Source organism: Haliotis rubra, unplaced genomic scaffold (genome assembly GCF_003918875.1).
Source record: "Haliotis rubra isolate DU_JTF1 unplaced genomic scaffold, ASM391887v1 Scf80, whole genome shotgun sequence".
Taxonomy (NCBI): domain Eukaryota; kingdom Metazoa; phylum Mollusca; class Gastropoda; order Lepetellida; family Haliotidae; genus Haliotis; species Haliotis rubra.
Window position 1 is genome coordinate 882,011 of NW_025767524.1, and position 16,843 is coordinate 898,853.

The window sequence follows — 16,843 nt, forward strand, 5'->3', positions numbered from 1 at the left end:
ACATAGTTTGCTGGGGAATAGTTTCAAGATGGAATCTCTTACAGTAACAGATGAACTCTTTTTGTGGAGAGGGCTTCATTAAGTTGGATAACTTGTGCCCAATCCTTTTCTTCACTGAATAAAATATGTTTAAATCAAATCAAACTCTTATGAGACTTTCATGGGATTAAAATGTCACTATACAGTATGCCAGTTACTTCTCTTACAGCTATGTGGGATGAAGTCCTATACTGACTCATGTCAATTTAAAAAACACAAAGCACTGTATATGACTGTTAATAAGCCCAATTTTAGAATACTTTTTTCTATTCTATTGAGATCACATTGAGAACATGTATGTGGACATATACTTGGGTCAAGATTGGTTGGTTGGTTTGTTGTTTAATGCCGCACTCAGCAATATTCCAGCTATATTGGGGCAGTCTGCAAGTAATCAAGTCTGGACCAGACAACCCAGTGATGAACATCATGAGCATTGATCTACGAATTGGGAACCGATGACATGTGTCAACCAAGTCAGCGTGCCTGACCACCCGATCCCGTTAGTTGCCTCTTACAACAAGCATGGGTTACTAAAGACCAATTCTAATCCGGATGTTCACGGGTACTTGGGTCAAGAACAGTGGTGAAAAAATACAGAGTTTGAAAAGTGTACATTTTGTAATTTCCAAATTACCATTCAAATGAAAAAGTTTTAAGAAAGACAATCATAGATTCTAACTTTATTGACCAAATGATTGAAAATTCTTCTTGGACTGTAAAGAAAAGGAAGTACTTACAGAGCCAGTCAAATCAGTTTAATCTCTTTATTGTTTTGAAGTGGTCACCTGAGACAGAAAAGGATTCACTGTTTGGAAACGCATTACCGAATCAATCCAACAAGTATTTCAAGATTACCAACCATTGATTGAGAATTGTTCAGATTGCTGTGCACACAGGATCTACAGAAGAAAGCTTAAAATAAATCCAATCTAATCACCATGACTACTAAACAAGAGATTACAAACGGATCCACATTTACAACAGAGAATGGGGATGGTTGTTTTGGCAGTGTGGTCCTGGGAGGGCATAGCAATGATGGAAGGTTCATCTAGTGCTTGGATATGGACATATAACGTTATTATGTGTAAAAACATTCTTCTACTTTATATGCTCTTTGTTTCATCAATATCTTGGGATTCCTGCCAGATTTTCTGAAGACTTGCCCAGTTCATATATTATGAGCTGATTTTATCTGAACATCGACAAAGACAGATCCTTAATCATTCCCTTTAGCAAAATCTACAGTTAACATTGCATTTAATCGCTAAACAGTATCCTTGAATTATAATAGGTGAGTGAGCTAGTTTTAACACTGTTTTAAACATAACTAATTATTTCAAATGAAGAAGCTAATTTAAACAACATGGTAAGTTCTATGGATACACTACTTCATTATTAAAGAAGTATATCCAGAGAAATTACCCCATTGTTCATCTTACCAAAATTATAAATGCCACTCAGAAAAGTTAAGAAGTTAATTGTGGGGAAAATCTCAAAACAATGCCGGATTTAAGAGACTACCATCTTGGTAAAGACCATGAGCATGTAGATAGTGCTGGCACTCCAGAATCCTAATCAATGAACGTCTTGGATTATAACTCCTAGGGGAGGTAAACCCTAAGTTATGCAGGTCTCAGGCATTTACTACTTTGGTGAAACCCACAATCCATGTCTAAGCATCCCATCTCTTCACAGCAAATACTGGCGCTTTAGACAACTTGGCCACCTGTGCCCCTCAAAGCAAACAGACAACATGGAAATATCTTTTAGTGATCCATTTATAAAACTTTTAAGGGTTTTAAATTTTTCCTTTAAATCCAATTTAATCTGTTTCGACAGATGATCAAGTATAGTTGTCTTTCATAAATACATAAAACAACAATATTTTCTCTAAGTTTGTTGATATCATAAGAGTTATTAAAATGTTTTAGCAAGATAGTCAATAATTTAAACAAAGATATTTTAATAATTGATACTTACAGTTTTCTATCTTTGTACCACTTTGAAAGATACAAAAGTCTGATCTCCTTAACCCCAAAACCTTTTCACGAACACAGAAGTCGGTTATGTGTATATAACCTTTTAAACAAACGATCCAGAAATACTTCACAACCATCTTCATTCACAAATCGCCATCGTAATAACACGTACCTCAATATCACCATATTCCCTCCAGCATCTCAAAAACAGAAACCATATTCCCTCAACTTTCGGAACACTCGCACAAGAATAAAATATTGACGTAAGTTGTGTGAAACCAGCTCAGTCGGTGGCAAATCAGCCTTATTCTCCACACAGGGTCGACAGCACATAGATCCCAAACTGATCTAACAGAGTGGGGCTTAAACACAAGCTACTATAAATATTCCAAATATTACAAAAGCTGGATACTTATCTTTCATCAGCTTAACCAGCTTGCAGGAAATACTCATTGTTAGTTTTGGGGGATTTAATTTTTGAGATGCTTACCTAGCAGCTTTTTGTCTTGTGGCTAGATCTTTTTTCAGCATGTTAAACTATGATAATAGCGTGTCTGTCTAGAGTTCATGATTTTCTAGAAAAGCACACATATAAACACTTGTCAAATCCTATTTCACTGCTTAGAGTTGTCAAGTAATTTCCCGTAGATTTTATATATGTGTTAAAGCAATTAGGAAATCTTCATTTTGATTTTTTAGTCCTCTTTATCATGCAATTATTTTTTTATGAATAAATTATTAAAGCTGAAATTAATTTATAAGTAAATAGATTCATTTTTCAAAAATATGAGAAATTTTATAACAATATCCGAAAGGAAAAATGTACTAGAGGTCGGGAAATAATATCCTGATACAGCCTTGTCTAATTTACTCAAGGACAAAGCCACAGGAAGCTCCCTCTTATCAGTTACAGATGTTGTGGTAGAACGATAATATTACGCTTTATCATTTCATTACTGGAATCGCTTCCGACTGTATAAGAAAAGCAGCAAATTATATCCTGGTAGGAAGGAACCACTGGAAAGACTTTTCTGATTGGTTCGCACATCTGTGCCAGCCAATCAGACAGGAACATAACTAGAGTAACTTCAGAATATTCAACATGTGCACTCTTAGGATATCTGGTATCTATGATGAAATTGATAGACTTGTTACTGTCTTTTGTGATATTATCATAAAATTTGCATTATCACAGTTTGCATGTCATTTATGAAATAGTTCTTATTTTTTATCATTAAAATAGTCAATATTATATATCTGTTCTTTATTATCTCATTCCAACTTTTAACTCAACTCCAACAAGAAAGCCCTAACAGGATGATGAATTCATATCCGCATCTCATGATCTACAACTATCCAAGCTAATCTGGCCCCGATTTCTCAAAGTTTTTACTCAAATTTCAAACTGAGTTTGACAATTTGAAACAGATGAATTTTTAACTCAACTGCATTTTAAAAATTAAAAGGCCCATACAACTTAAGTAATCTATCCACCAAACTCAAATTGTCTACCATGTTTGAGTTTAATATCGATTTCAGTTCATTCTGGGAAATGCATTTTCCTCTGTTTTCTCAAATTTGAGTAAAAACTCAGTGAGTGAGTGAGTGAGTGAGTGAGTGAGTGAGTGAGTGAGTGAGTGAGTGAGTGAGTGAGTGAGTGAGTGAGTGAGTGAGTGAGTGAGTGAGTGAGTGAGTGAGTGAGTGAGTGAGTGAGTGAGTGACTTTCACTGCTTTATTAAAGCTATTTTATACATTGTGTGGTTATACAATAACCTGCTTGGGTGACACTGCTACAAAGAGGCGTACATCAGACCGTATTACCCTCGAGAGAAGCATACAAATTATAGCTTTCAATTCAATGCTAAGTTCATTATGATATATTTGTATGGTCATACAGTGTCCATTATGACAAAATTGAGCACATGATGATGTGTTACTGATGATAATGTGTTCTCTATGATATTGTGTGCATGGTGATATTGTGTTTAGGATGAAATTCTGTGCATGATGATATTGTGTAGTGGATGATATTGTGTGCATGATAATATTGTGTTGTGGATGAAATTCTGTGCATGGTGATATTTTGTTGAGGATGAAATTCTGTGCATGGTGATATTTTGTTGTGGATGAAATTCTGTGCATGATGATATTGTGTTGTGGATGATATTGTGTGCATGGTGATATTGTGTTGAGGATGATATTGTGTGCATGATGATATTCTGTTAAGGATGAAATTGAGTGAGTGAGTGACAGAGTTGGGTTTTACGCTGCTTTTAGCAATGTTCCAGCAATTTCACGGCGGGGGACACCATAGAAATGTGCTAAGGATGATATTGTGTGCATGATGATATTGCATTGACGATGAAATTGTGTACATGGTGATATTGTGTTGAGGATGATATTGTGAGTATGATGATATTGTGTTCAGGATGATATTGTGTGCATGATGATATTGTGTGCATGATGATATTGTGTTTAGGATGATATTGTGCATGATGATATTGTGTAGTGGATGATATTGTGTGCATGATAATATTGTGTTGTGGATGAAATTCTGTGCATGGTGATATTTTTGTTGAGGGATGAAATTCTGTGCATGGTGATATTTTGTTGTGGATGAAATTCTGTGCATGATGATATTGTGTTGTGGATGATATTGTGTGCATGGTGATATTGTGTTGAGGATGATATTGTGTGCATGATGATATTGGATGAAATTGAGTGAGTGAGTGACAGAGTTGGGTTTTACGCTGCTTTTAGCAATGTTCCAGCAATTTCACGGCGGGGGACACCATAGAAATGTGCTAAGGATGATATTGTGTGCATGATGATATTGCATTGACGATGAAATTGTGTACATGGTGATATTGTGTTGAGGATGATATTGTGTTGAGGATGATATTGTGAGTATGATAATATTGTGTGCATGATGATATTGTGTGCATGATGATATTGTGTTTAGGATGATATTGTGTGCATGATGATATTGTGTTTAGGATGATATTGTGAGCATGATGATATTGTGAGCATGATGATATTGTGAGCATGATGACAATGGGTTTCAGGATGATATTGTGTGCATGATGATATTGTGTTTAGGATGATATTGTGTGCATGATGATATTGTGTGCATGATGATATTGTGTTTAGGATTATAATCTCTTTGCAGTGAAAACGTACCGATGAATTTCACTTTAAACAAAAACATAATCAAACAGCCTATATATTGAGTTTAGGACGACATTGTGTTGAGGATGATTTGATTGTGTATGATGATAATGTGATCTGGGTGATTCATGATGTTAATGTGTTCACTGTGATATTGTGTTCAAGGTGATGACAAATGCACCTATCTGTCTCCACCGAGAAAAGACAAACCTCACCTTCATGTTGACTGGAACACAGCTGTGGACGGTGTGCTACGTGGCCTGAAAAGAAAAAAAATGAATAACTCTCTTTTGTCTATTTTTTGTTTAAATCTTATATTTACATACAGTAGACTATGCATATAACAAACTCGCTTATATTGAACTCTTTTTGTCACTTGCTGTATAAGTTAGCTGAAATGTGCATAACAAAGTTCAGTTTGTGGTCCCTTTGTGTTAGAACCCGTGAAGGTCCGGGTTAGAATATTGATCTTCAGTAACCCATGCTTGTCGTAAGAGGCGACTAACGGGATCGGTGGTCAGGCTCGCTGACTTGGTTGACACATGTCATCGGTTCCCAATTGTGCAGATCGATGCTCATGCTGTTGATCACTGGATTTGTCTGGTCCAGACTCGATTGTGGCGTAAAACTAAATTCACTCACTCACTCCCTTTGTGTTAGTCATAACCATAGTTTATCGCATACTATTATTTTTTAGTTCTTCTCTCACCGCTAGCTGCAAATGATTCATAAATATCCAATAAAAGTAGCCGATTCTGTGCAGTGAAGAGGGTTTATTTGTAACCTGCAGAAATACATCTTAGTCATGTATGGATTAAAGAGACACAGAAACACAATGTAAATCTGAGCTATATAAAGCACAGGATTGAAAAACACCTTGATGCCAAGGAGAGAAAATTCTATTTTCAGAGAATGGATTAGCTTGAACAGTTTTTAAGTAACTTTTTTCACTTTCAGAATTAAATCAGAACCAAACATCAAATACTACCAGACTTTACATAAAGGAAATCATTACTCATGTACTTGGTGTGCATTTACTTAGTATTTTACGAATGCTTCGGTCACTTTGCTGAACAGCAAATACAGTGAAGTGCACACAATTTGCATCATTTGTGATCCTGATAATACTAGATGAGATTAATTGTAATTTGATTAGTTTATTCATAAATTAGGGTGAAAGGTATGAAACCTCCAACTATCCTTCTCATAAATCTCTTATGGTAACAACCTGCTCTTTTCCACCATTTATTCATATCACAATGCCTAACATTTTACACATATTGCTTCACCATACTATTTCCCTAATGACCAAGAAGGCTATCTCCCTAACAACAAATCATATATAGTATTGTACTCTTCCAAACTTTACTGATATATTTAACAAATGTGCCTGCGGAATAGGTCTGTGAAATCCTATCAGGCTTTATATAGAGCAACTAATTTCTTACTTTCAAATTTACCAAACATTTATTAGCGTATGTGGTGGTACCTTGTGGCTTTTCTCACACGATAAGAAAAGTCAATGTCAAGTTGCATATAGGCATTTGAAGTGATGTGTACTATCTGACCTCTGTGGGGCGATGTTGGGGGTATAGGTATGCTGCAGATCGAAAGGTTGGAGCACCTGATACAGCTGTTTAGGTACCAGATTCTTATATTTTTTCCCTAAGTGACGGATTACATGGAATGCTAAGTTATGTATGGGCATTGCAACCTCATCACATGTACTTTAAAATTAGGGAATCACACTCTGCTGAAGGTAGGAGCATGGTGTCAGTGTAGTCTTCAAGTAGTATTTGTTTGGAATGACTGACTGAAGACGCCGCTTTTAGCAATATGTTTCACCAGAAATGGGCTTCACACATTGTACCCATGTGGGGATTCGAACCGGTCTTCAGCGTGATGCAATTTTAATTCTACTTCCCACCGCCCGATTCGCTTGGAATAACATGAAGACAAAAATGTTTCACAATTTCATTACTGTTTGTTAAGCATTTTAATGCTACTTCATACTTCCTCATTAGGTAGAGAAGCATGAAGGAGCCTTTCACCATAGCTACAGACATTAAAATGTTGTTTTTCCTAAATGTTTCATGTAATCATGCTGGTGTGTGTGAGTATGGGAATGACAGACCTACATCTCTCTCAGGGTGATTGTGAAAATCAAACTCAGGATCAGCTGTTCCTAGCATCAAAGGGACACAACTCTACACAACTAACTTAATATCCTCGATCAGTCAAAGGTCAGTCTTGTATGCCTACTCTCCCACTCAACCAGCAGTCCAAGTGATGCACTGATCATTCTCAGACATGATTATATTGTGTGCATGGTGATATTGTGTTGAGGATGATATTGTGTGCATGGTGATATTGTGTTGAGGATGATATTGTGTGTATGATGATATTGTGTTTAGGATGAAATTGAGTGAGCGAGTGAGTTGGGTTTTACACTGCTTTTAGCAATGTTCCAGCAATATCCGGGCGGGGGACACCAGAAATGTAGGATGAAATTGTGAGCATTATGATATTGTGTGCATGGTGATATTGTGTGCATGGTGATATTGTGTGCATGGTGATGCACTGATCATTCTAAGACATGATGATCTTTGTTCTTGCAGGATGAATGTGCAATTACCTACAATAATCCATCTTAATCAGTTTAAAGTAAAGATAGTGGTTATTTAGATGCAGTTCTTGGTCAGATCAGGCCTGTCATGGTTGTTGTGTGATGCTGACCAGTCTCCAGACCCATCTACAGCATAATCATGAGTCAAATTAAATAAAGTATAAAGCTGTAAATAATCTGATGACCTTTAATGAACGTTTGTTTGTTTGTTCGTGAGTTCATGTGTTCGAGAGTTCGTGAGTGACTGACTGAGTTTGGTTTTACGCCACTTTTAGCAATATTCCAGCAACATCACGGCAGGAGACACCAGAAATGGGGTTCGTGAGTGAGGTAGGATCTACAATACATGTCAGCCTAATACTGGGAGACAACCAAAAGGTGATGCAGGTGAAAGAAGACTATACAAGTCAAACCCAAACCTCAGGTATGGTGCTGAGACCAAGGATCTTAACTGAGGCAAATCCCGGAACCAGTGGATCCTGGCAAAGCTAAGGGAAGGAACTCAACACAAGTTAGGAAGGGAAAGAGGACAGGTTCCTGCACTTGCATCTGAGAGCACCTTTGTTAGCACCTTCTGTATATACTGATAAAAGGTAAAATATGCAATTCCTTCACTGCAATTTGAATCTTAGCAGAACTTTCTGCATGGACAAATTCAGTTATTGTTTAATAAAGAAACTTATTAGTGATTTAGAAACTATTCTTGAACTTGAAACAAAATAATATGTTAAAAATGATTTACAAAACTCAAAATTTTCTTTGAAGTCAAATGATCCTCAAGTTTTTAGAATCAGTAAATAAAGAAAGGGCTAACTATAGAACAACTCTTCATGATTCTTTTATTTTTTTAAAGTGACCCTCACATGGTGAAGAATTTGCCGCAACAAACACCTGCTGTATCCAGTGTCAGCGATGGCATCTGACAGACTGCTGACATTATCCAACGCCACCATCATGATCAATACCACAGACACTCTCAATTTTCCCAACACCTGGGAGAATTTAAAACACATTTCTGAACTTTCTAAAATCGAAATTCTTGCTTTTTCACATTTTTGTTTAAAGAGGTGAAGAGAAGAATTCTATGGTTTGAGGAAGCTTGTTCTTTTTAACATTTCGGAACACACTGAAGTTCAAGTTCTCAGATGCAATGCTTGGCATTTAAACAATATCTTTTTATTTCATGGTATTCAACAGGAAAATTGGGCTTAAAATAAATGGGCGTATGAACCCATTGGCACTTATTTCTTTTCCAGACGACATTTTTTAACATTTTCCAGTATTTGGAAATAGAAAAAGACAAAAACGACTTTGGCACACGAAGGACTGAAAGTGTTTGCTAGCTGACAACATGCCAATATGCCAGGGCCATGCACACCTCCACCTTTAAGGCATAAACATTATGATGCACATTCTAGGAATATATTCACAAAAGCTCGAGACTATCCATAAGAAGACTCCAAATTAAAACTGCTGACATAATGGTATGGCATGTCAGGTTGATGTGAGGAAAGGCCGAAGTGATGCAGGTTTGGACATTTATGTTTGTGGAATCCCATGAATATGGTTCTGACAAATCTAGGGACTAAATCAGAGTGGATTGGAATTCAACCCAAGAACTTAGCTACCTGATATGCCAAAGAGCAAAGAGATACTCTACACAGTTGAGGTCAGGCTGAGATAACTGGGACACTTACTCCCCTGTGCACATAAAGGTTAAAACTTGAAATCTTTACACAAATGTTAGAACAATATTTCTACAATAGTCCCAACCATTTCAAAATGTAGTACTTTGACCATACAGTTATTGGCCATATAAGTGCTTGGTCAATTCAGACAATACTCTTGTAATAATCATTTCTGATGATTGAAACCTGCCCCTTTCTGAATAAAAAATAATTATACCTATCTACTACTTTTCAAATACACTGTCAAATGTGTGCTGTTAAGTAGAGACTACTTCAGGTCAGGTTTCAGCCATATTAAATTTGAATTAAGTCATTCAAATCCGCATTTGTTAGTCTGAAAAGTCACATTTTGAGCAGTATATAAATCAGGCAGTCAATGGTCAACCTAGTTAGAAACAGACATTGTTAAAGTTTCTCCATAATCTCTGAGCATAACATCTGCCATTCTGGACAGATATTGAGCATGGACAGTAAATTGTGGACCAAGGGCCCTTTAACTAGAACCCATCAAGGCAACTGATTAGAGCCTGAGAAACATTAGCTGATCCTTTAAACGAACTAGCCCCGATTTCTCGAAACAAACTTAAGTTTTTACTCAAATTTCAAACTGAGTTTGACAATTTGAAAAAGCTGACTTTTTAACTCAATTGCATTTTTTAAATAAAAAAGTCCAAACAACTTAAGTAATCTATCCACAAAACTCAAATTGTCTACTATGTTTAATATCAATTTCAGTTCATTCTGGGAAATGCAATTTTCTCAAATTTGAGTAAAAACTCAAACTTAAGTCAAAACTCAGACTTAAGTTTGTTTCGAGAAATTAGGGCCTGGTGTTGTACGTATTGACAGTCAGAGTAAATCTGAATCAAGCCCTCAAAAATACATTGTTTGTCTGCCACTTCAACCTTACAACCTATATAGGATTCTCATCTAAATGTCTTTTCATGTCAGGTATATCAACACGAGTCTTGCAAGATGGAATAAAAATTGAACCAAAGAAAATATTAAATGGAATGTAGTATATCAGTGGAGAGGTTCATGATTTAGGTAATATACATGGCAGTTACAATAAGCTTCACACATTGTACCCATGTGGGGATTCGAACCCGGGTCTTCGGCGTGACGAGCCAACGCTTTAACCACTAGGCTACCCCACCGCCCCCCTGAACCCTCATGACAAGACTAGATCTTGATCCCCATGAAACTAGATCCTCAGTATCAACAAACACCTACCTGTTTCAGATGAAACCTTTTATATTCCATTAAGCAATGTTTCAGTCATCACCAGACACTTGCATTCACCAAATCCACAAATACTGACATGCACCCAGAGATGAAACAGGTCACTGACTTTAAAACTGTCCGTTGTCGAATAAACCAACAGTCACTTTCTTCAGAGTCCCGTATGTCCCAAACACTCATAAAGTTATCCATAAAAGTAACAGCCATTTTGTGAATAAACACACATAGCTCAGAAAATCCTAAACTCCATTATGGACACATATAAGATGATAGATATAAACAAAATCAAGTTTTCCCAATCGAAAGTTAGATCATGAACATCCGCAAAGTAAGAATCGTATCCAAGTAGGAAATTTACTCTGTCAAATTCAATGTAAATGTCCATAATCTTCCAAGTGTATCCTTTCTAAGCTTGATTCCATCATTCCACATTGACTACCTGAAGAATGTATGAACCTCCATGTGTAAAGACTTCCAGTCTGACCTTGCCCTTCTTCTGGTCAAACGAGGTCTCCTACGTAATACTTAATGACCTTTTATAGACATATTTGTCCACCACAAACAGCACAGGTAATGAACTTGGACCCATAATTAGAGCAAGCACTTGCTGAGCACGTTCAAATTAATGAATTACTGTTTTTATTTTATTGACATTTGGAGTGTAAACTTTGCTGAACACACTAATGCTGATCAACTGAATGTAAATTCAAATAACATTTTTTCAAAACTGATGTTACAATGACGTCAATGGCGCCACATGGACGTAAATGAAGACAGCTGCACCTCAACCAATTGATATTAAAGCCAACTGACCGAAATAATTTTTTTTAGCTAACTATAAAAATATGTACTGTTTTAATTCCTTTTACAGTTGGTGCTGCAACACACAAAAGATCTGGTGAAAAAGTCAGATTCCGCAAATATTTTGTATACACATGTGATCTCAATTTGCATATCCTTGACTTTTTATATTGTTCAATTATCAAGGTCCCTTATGTGTTTTTGAGCATGGCGGTGATATATAATGAAGCCCTATTTCATTCAATGGAGCACTGAACTCTTCATAGTGGAATCATGGTAGTCAAATGTAACCTTGCAAAATATTCAGTCACTCAGACTTGGTTAAAATGTTGAGAAATACATCTTACATCAAACAAGAAATCCAATAATTGTTCATTTAGTAATAAAATGTGGTATACATATTGGGACAATAGCCTTTGTATGATCAGGACACATAGTGTAATCTGAACAACACAAATGAACAACATTTCCAGAAACATTCATGTGTATATCTTGAATTGAAACATTTAGAACAGAAATCCTCCCTGTGAGTATGGTTCTATGCTGTTTTAGCAACATTCCAGCAATATATTGGTGGGGGGACACCAGAAATGAGCCTGACACATTGTTCCCATGTTGGGAATTGAACCCGGATCTTTGATGTGACAAGTAAACACTTAAACAATTGGGCTACTCTACCACCTTTCGAAATGGAATAAAACATATTGCTAATATAACATTTACACTCCAGATGACTCACTGATACAATCTATAAAGCCATTACCCTTGTTTCTTGCTGTGAACTTGCTGGAATATTGCTAAAGTAGAAAATCCAACTCATTCACTCAATCACACAGTAACTTATTTAAGATCATACTTTCATCACACCAAATACAATGTAGTATTAATTTCAAGTATGAAAGTATGAAAACATGACTACAACACATATTCTGTACCTCTTTGAAACATTGTTTATATTATGTATATTGTATTCAAAATAAGTAAGCAGTTGAAACAGATTATGAGAGATAAACAGAATTTTGTTTGTGGTAAGAGCTCCAATATTTAAAAAACCCATATAAACATTGCATGATAATAATTAACATTTGAGCATGCACGTGGACAGCTGATTATTATCACGTTTATTTGTTTACTTGCAATATTTGATGAGGAAGCACAAACATATAAAACCTGGTAATGGTTTAATTTGAACAATTAAATCAATTCATGGAGGACAACACCTCCAAATATTTCATTGAACAGGTCCAACATTGACGCTGACATTGAAATCCCACCTGTGCGTCGATCACGCTCAGGTGACGATGATGGGATCTGGACAACAGTTTACTCTGAACAAACAGTCACATTTTCTTCACAAAAACACTTGTGTTTTTCTTTTAAATTGACATTTCTTTGCCAAATGAACATAAACTAAGAAGAAAGCATCTTCATTACATTAAACTGTTATTTGTGAACCATAAAATGTCTGCCAATTATTTAGGCCAGACACGTGTATTCATGTTTCCAAACACACTCTGGACCATATCTATTGACTTTTGCATATTTAAGCTATTATCGTCATTAATTAATTAATAGGCTAATATTTGATCAATATTGGGCAGGATTAAACCACATTCAAGGATTAATTTAAATCTTTTCTTTGGGTTTTGGGAAAAGCTTCTGATGTCAACCATGGAAATCTTTTCATAGTTTAACCAAACTTGATCATGAATGTGATGTCACAAACCATCACTTATGGATACCTTTCCAAGATTCTAATAATCCTAGCTGTATTCATCAGAAACCATGGTAAACAAATTTGTTATAAAAACAGATCTACCTTTATCTCAAGAAATAAAAGCAAAAGTAAAAACATTTACAAAAACAAATATGGCAAGGCTAATTATTGTTGTACACATTCTCTTTGTCGATAAACGAAGAAACAAGGGGCAAATATACACAATAAAACATGACATCATGGACAATGAAATATGACATAAACATCTCAATCCAATACAAAATGTAACAATAAGAAGATGTTCAATCAAACAGAGAATTGTAATTTTAAATTTTTTTATCTACGAAAAATGAAGCATAGGCTTTTCAAAAACTAAGAAAATAATTCGGTCAGACTTGAAGATTTCATAATAACAAAGCTGTAGTATTGTCGTTGTGACAGTATCTCTCACACACTGACCGTCTTTGTAATGATGCAAAGGGTTTGAATGCCTCTCCTGAAAACATTAGCATGTTTGACAGTGACACAAAATCTCCAACGGTTAACACATTCATCACAAATACTGAAGATTCATAACTGTGCCTGTGGGTTGTGTTATGATATGCAGGCTGCTTCTAGCATCTGAACTTGAATTTGAGATGAATATGAAAAAGTCTTTGTCTTTCGTATGCACACTTTCACACGACTTTTATGAATTCATGTCAAAAACATGTTCAATCAGTTCACATTTGAATAAACATATTGTGTTCAAGTTTTATTCAAACTTGAATTCTAGATCAACACATTGAAATAATTAAAGCGTTCTATTTGTTTGTTACAACTGGGTTACAACATTCAGGGTTTTCAGCTACATTTTCACAAAGTTTGCATGTGGATGAAATTTCCAAATTTGATGTTCGACACAATTCCCTTGATGCTTGCAACAAATTTACATGCCTTTTCATGCTGTTTGCAATGGGTGCCAGTAGGGCAGGACACGGCCACTCTTCCATGAGAAGCCAAGGAACCCCAATCATTTCAGATGATTTAAGTTCATCTGTCATGGCCCTCCACATAGTATATAGAGATTTTTGTCTATGACAATGGTAAATTGGTCAAGGCCATGGTATATAGAGCTTTCTATCCAATGACAATGGTAAATCAGTCAAGGAATTGGTATACAGATATTTTTTATCTAATGACAATGGTAAATTGGTCATGGCCATGGCATATAGAGAATTATATCTTATGACAATGGTAAATCGGTCAAGGCCATGGCATATAGAGAATTATATCTTATGACAATGGTAAATCGGTCAAGGCCATGGCATATAGAGAATTATATCTTATGACAATGGTAAATTGGTAAAGGCCATGGCATATAGAGAATTATATCTTATGACAATGGTAAATCGGTTAAGGCCATGGTATATAGAGATTTTTATTTAATGACTATGGTAAATCAGTCAAGGTATATAGAGATTTAAATCTCATGACTATGGTACATACAAAACACGACAGGTGTTGGTATGCCTAAGTAGCCGGGTGTGAATGGTGCAGGTGTTTGATAAGTGTGTCTGATGCAATAGAATGCACACACCCTACTATTTCTAATTATAATAAGATGAACTCTTAAATTTTAAAAGCACCTATTTAAGAAAAAGTGATAAATTCTTAATGCAGACCTGTGAATATGATTAAGAAAATTTTCTGAAACTGTTTATGTTAGCACACAGAAGGAAAACCTTTCAAAACCTGATTTTTGTTACATGTGCACATTACTATTATTAATTTTGATACATTATGTCATAATCAACACAGTATTTCTTATGATGCTAAATGCATGAACACATAAATGACAATGGAAAAACTGCACATACAGTCATAACAAGCATTTAATTGGAAGGAGACATTTCTATGTAAGTCTATTTCAATAACGTCATAAATGAATTCATACATGAAAACATAAATACTTTAAAGCCCTGTTCTTGGAAGAGAAATTTGGTTTGTTCATAGAATAATATAAATCAATGTATAATATTCATCTCTAACTTTGAATAACACTATTTCTCTGTATGAGTGTGAGTTGGCTTCAATGCTACTTGTGACCGCCTCTGTGGTGTAGTGGTTAGAGCATCCGCCCGGAGCGGAAGGTTGTGGGTTAGATCCCTGGTCGCGTCATGCCAAAAGACGTTAAAATATGGTACTTGTTGGTCCCTGCTTGGCGCTCGGCATTAATGGGTACAACAAGGACTGGTCGGCTCGGAGTCAGTATAATGTGTCTGAGTGGGGTATTCATGCTTCACTGCGGCATGGTATCTCAGTGAGCTTGCGAAATATTCTCAAGCACGACGTTAAACCCAATTTCACCTCACCTCAATGCTACTTGTAACAACAGTATTTCAGTTATATCACAACATGACAGTTTAGTGACGGGGGAAAGTGATGATAGTGATAGTCATTAACTGCTTTGATGAAATCATCTTTCCATTCATTATTATATGCTATATACCGTTAGTTCATAATAGACTTCAGCAGACGGACACCTGAAAATATCTGGTAGATATGAAATTTATTCCACGTACACTGGTCAGTATACTATCACAAATATTTATCATGTCTAATCCGTTCATAAAATATATGGTTTTAAATTTCATTCAAAATCTATAAAATGTTAGAAAGAAAACCAACACTGACTGAAAGTATAACAATTACATAAAAACAATGCAGCCTAACTAGATCAGTGGCCTTAAACTGACTTCAACGTGACAAAAAACATCACCCCCACACTGACAAAAAGAGAGCATGTAACCGCTACGATTGCAACATTGTTGTGTGGGTTGGTTCAAGGTGTAAACAAATGACTTGGATAAACAAGCGGAAAAAAGTTGGCTGAACATGTTTTTATCATCCTCAAAAGGTAATCAACTTGTTGTGTTTAGAAACGGCAGACATGGAAAACAATAGCCATAAGCTGAGCATGGTCACTTGAGACACTAATCCGTGTTGGGACTGTCAAACATACTTGTGTATTTGCTATGGCATCTGGAGCAGAATGGCCTCCACCAGTATTTATACATGAGGTTTATGGACAATTTTAATTCAATCTCTGTAAATTTACCAGTTTGTTGAGAGCTTTTTTCAAGGAGCCTTTTCTGCTAACAAGTGACAATGTTTCAATGTTTTGAGAATCGACATTGAGAAAATTCAACATTTAGCATTGTTGAAAGTGTTTCTTAAAGGTAAATTCTAAAATTCAAAGTGGAAAATAACAAGGTGTAGTTTTAACATCAAACAATTACATAACCTTGAATTAAAGATCTTTTTAAGCCCTTTTCTTTATCTTTCGGGAATGTTTCTTATGTTTGGTTTCACATTTAAACATAAACTGTGAATATCCTGGATCAATTAAACAAACTTTCTTAAAACTGACATTTACAATAACACATTACTGATAGTTTGATATTTATAGTTGTTGCAGTCAGCAGAAGCTGAACATAGTTCAAGTAAGTTCCATGTAACAAATCAAATATTTGTAATGATGAGGTTTATACAAATGTCTTTCTTATTGTGGTTGATCCATCTGTTGAATACACAAGAT

At 35.6% G+C, this 16,843-nt stretch overlaps 1 protein-coding gene across 1 annotated transcript in view; it reads right to left on the reverse strand.

Moving 5' to 3' along the window:
* The window catches only part of LOC124261536 (endoplasmic reticulum membrane-associated RNA degradation protein-like), a 135,435-nt gene that overhangs the window by 51,864 nt on the left and 66,728 nt on the right, over positions 1–16,843 (reverse strand). Inside the window, exon 19 of the mRNA XM_046695851.1 lies at positions 5,405–5,449. Within this exon, the coding sequence (XP_046551807.1) occupies positions 5,407–5,449 (43 nt within the window). The 3' untranslated portion in view covers positions 5,405–5,406. The remainder of the gene's footprint in view (positions 1–5,404; positions 5,450–16,843) is intronic.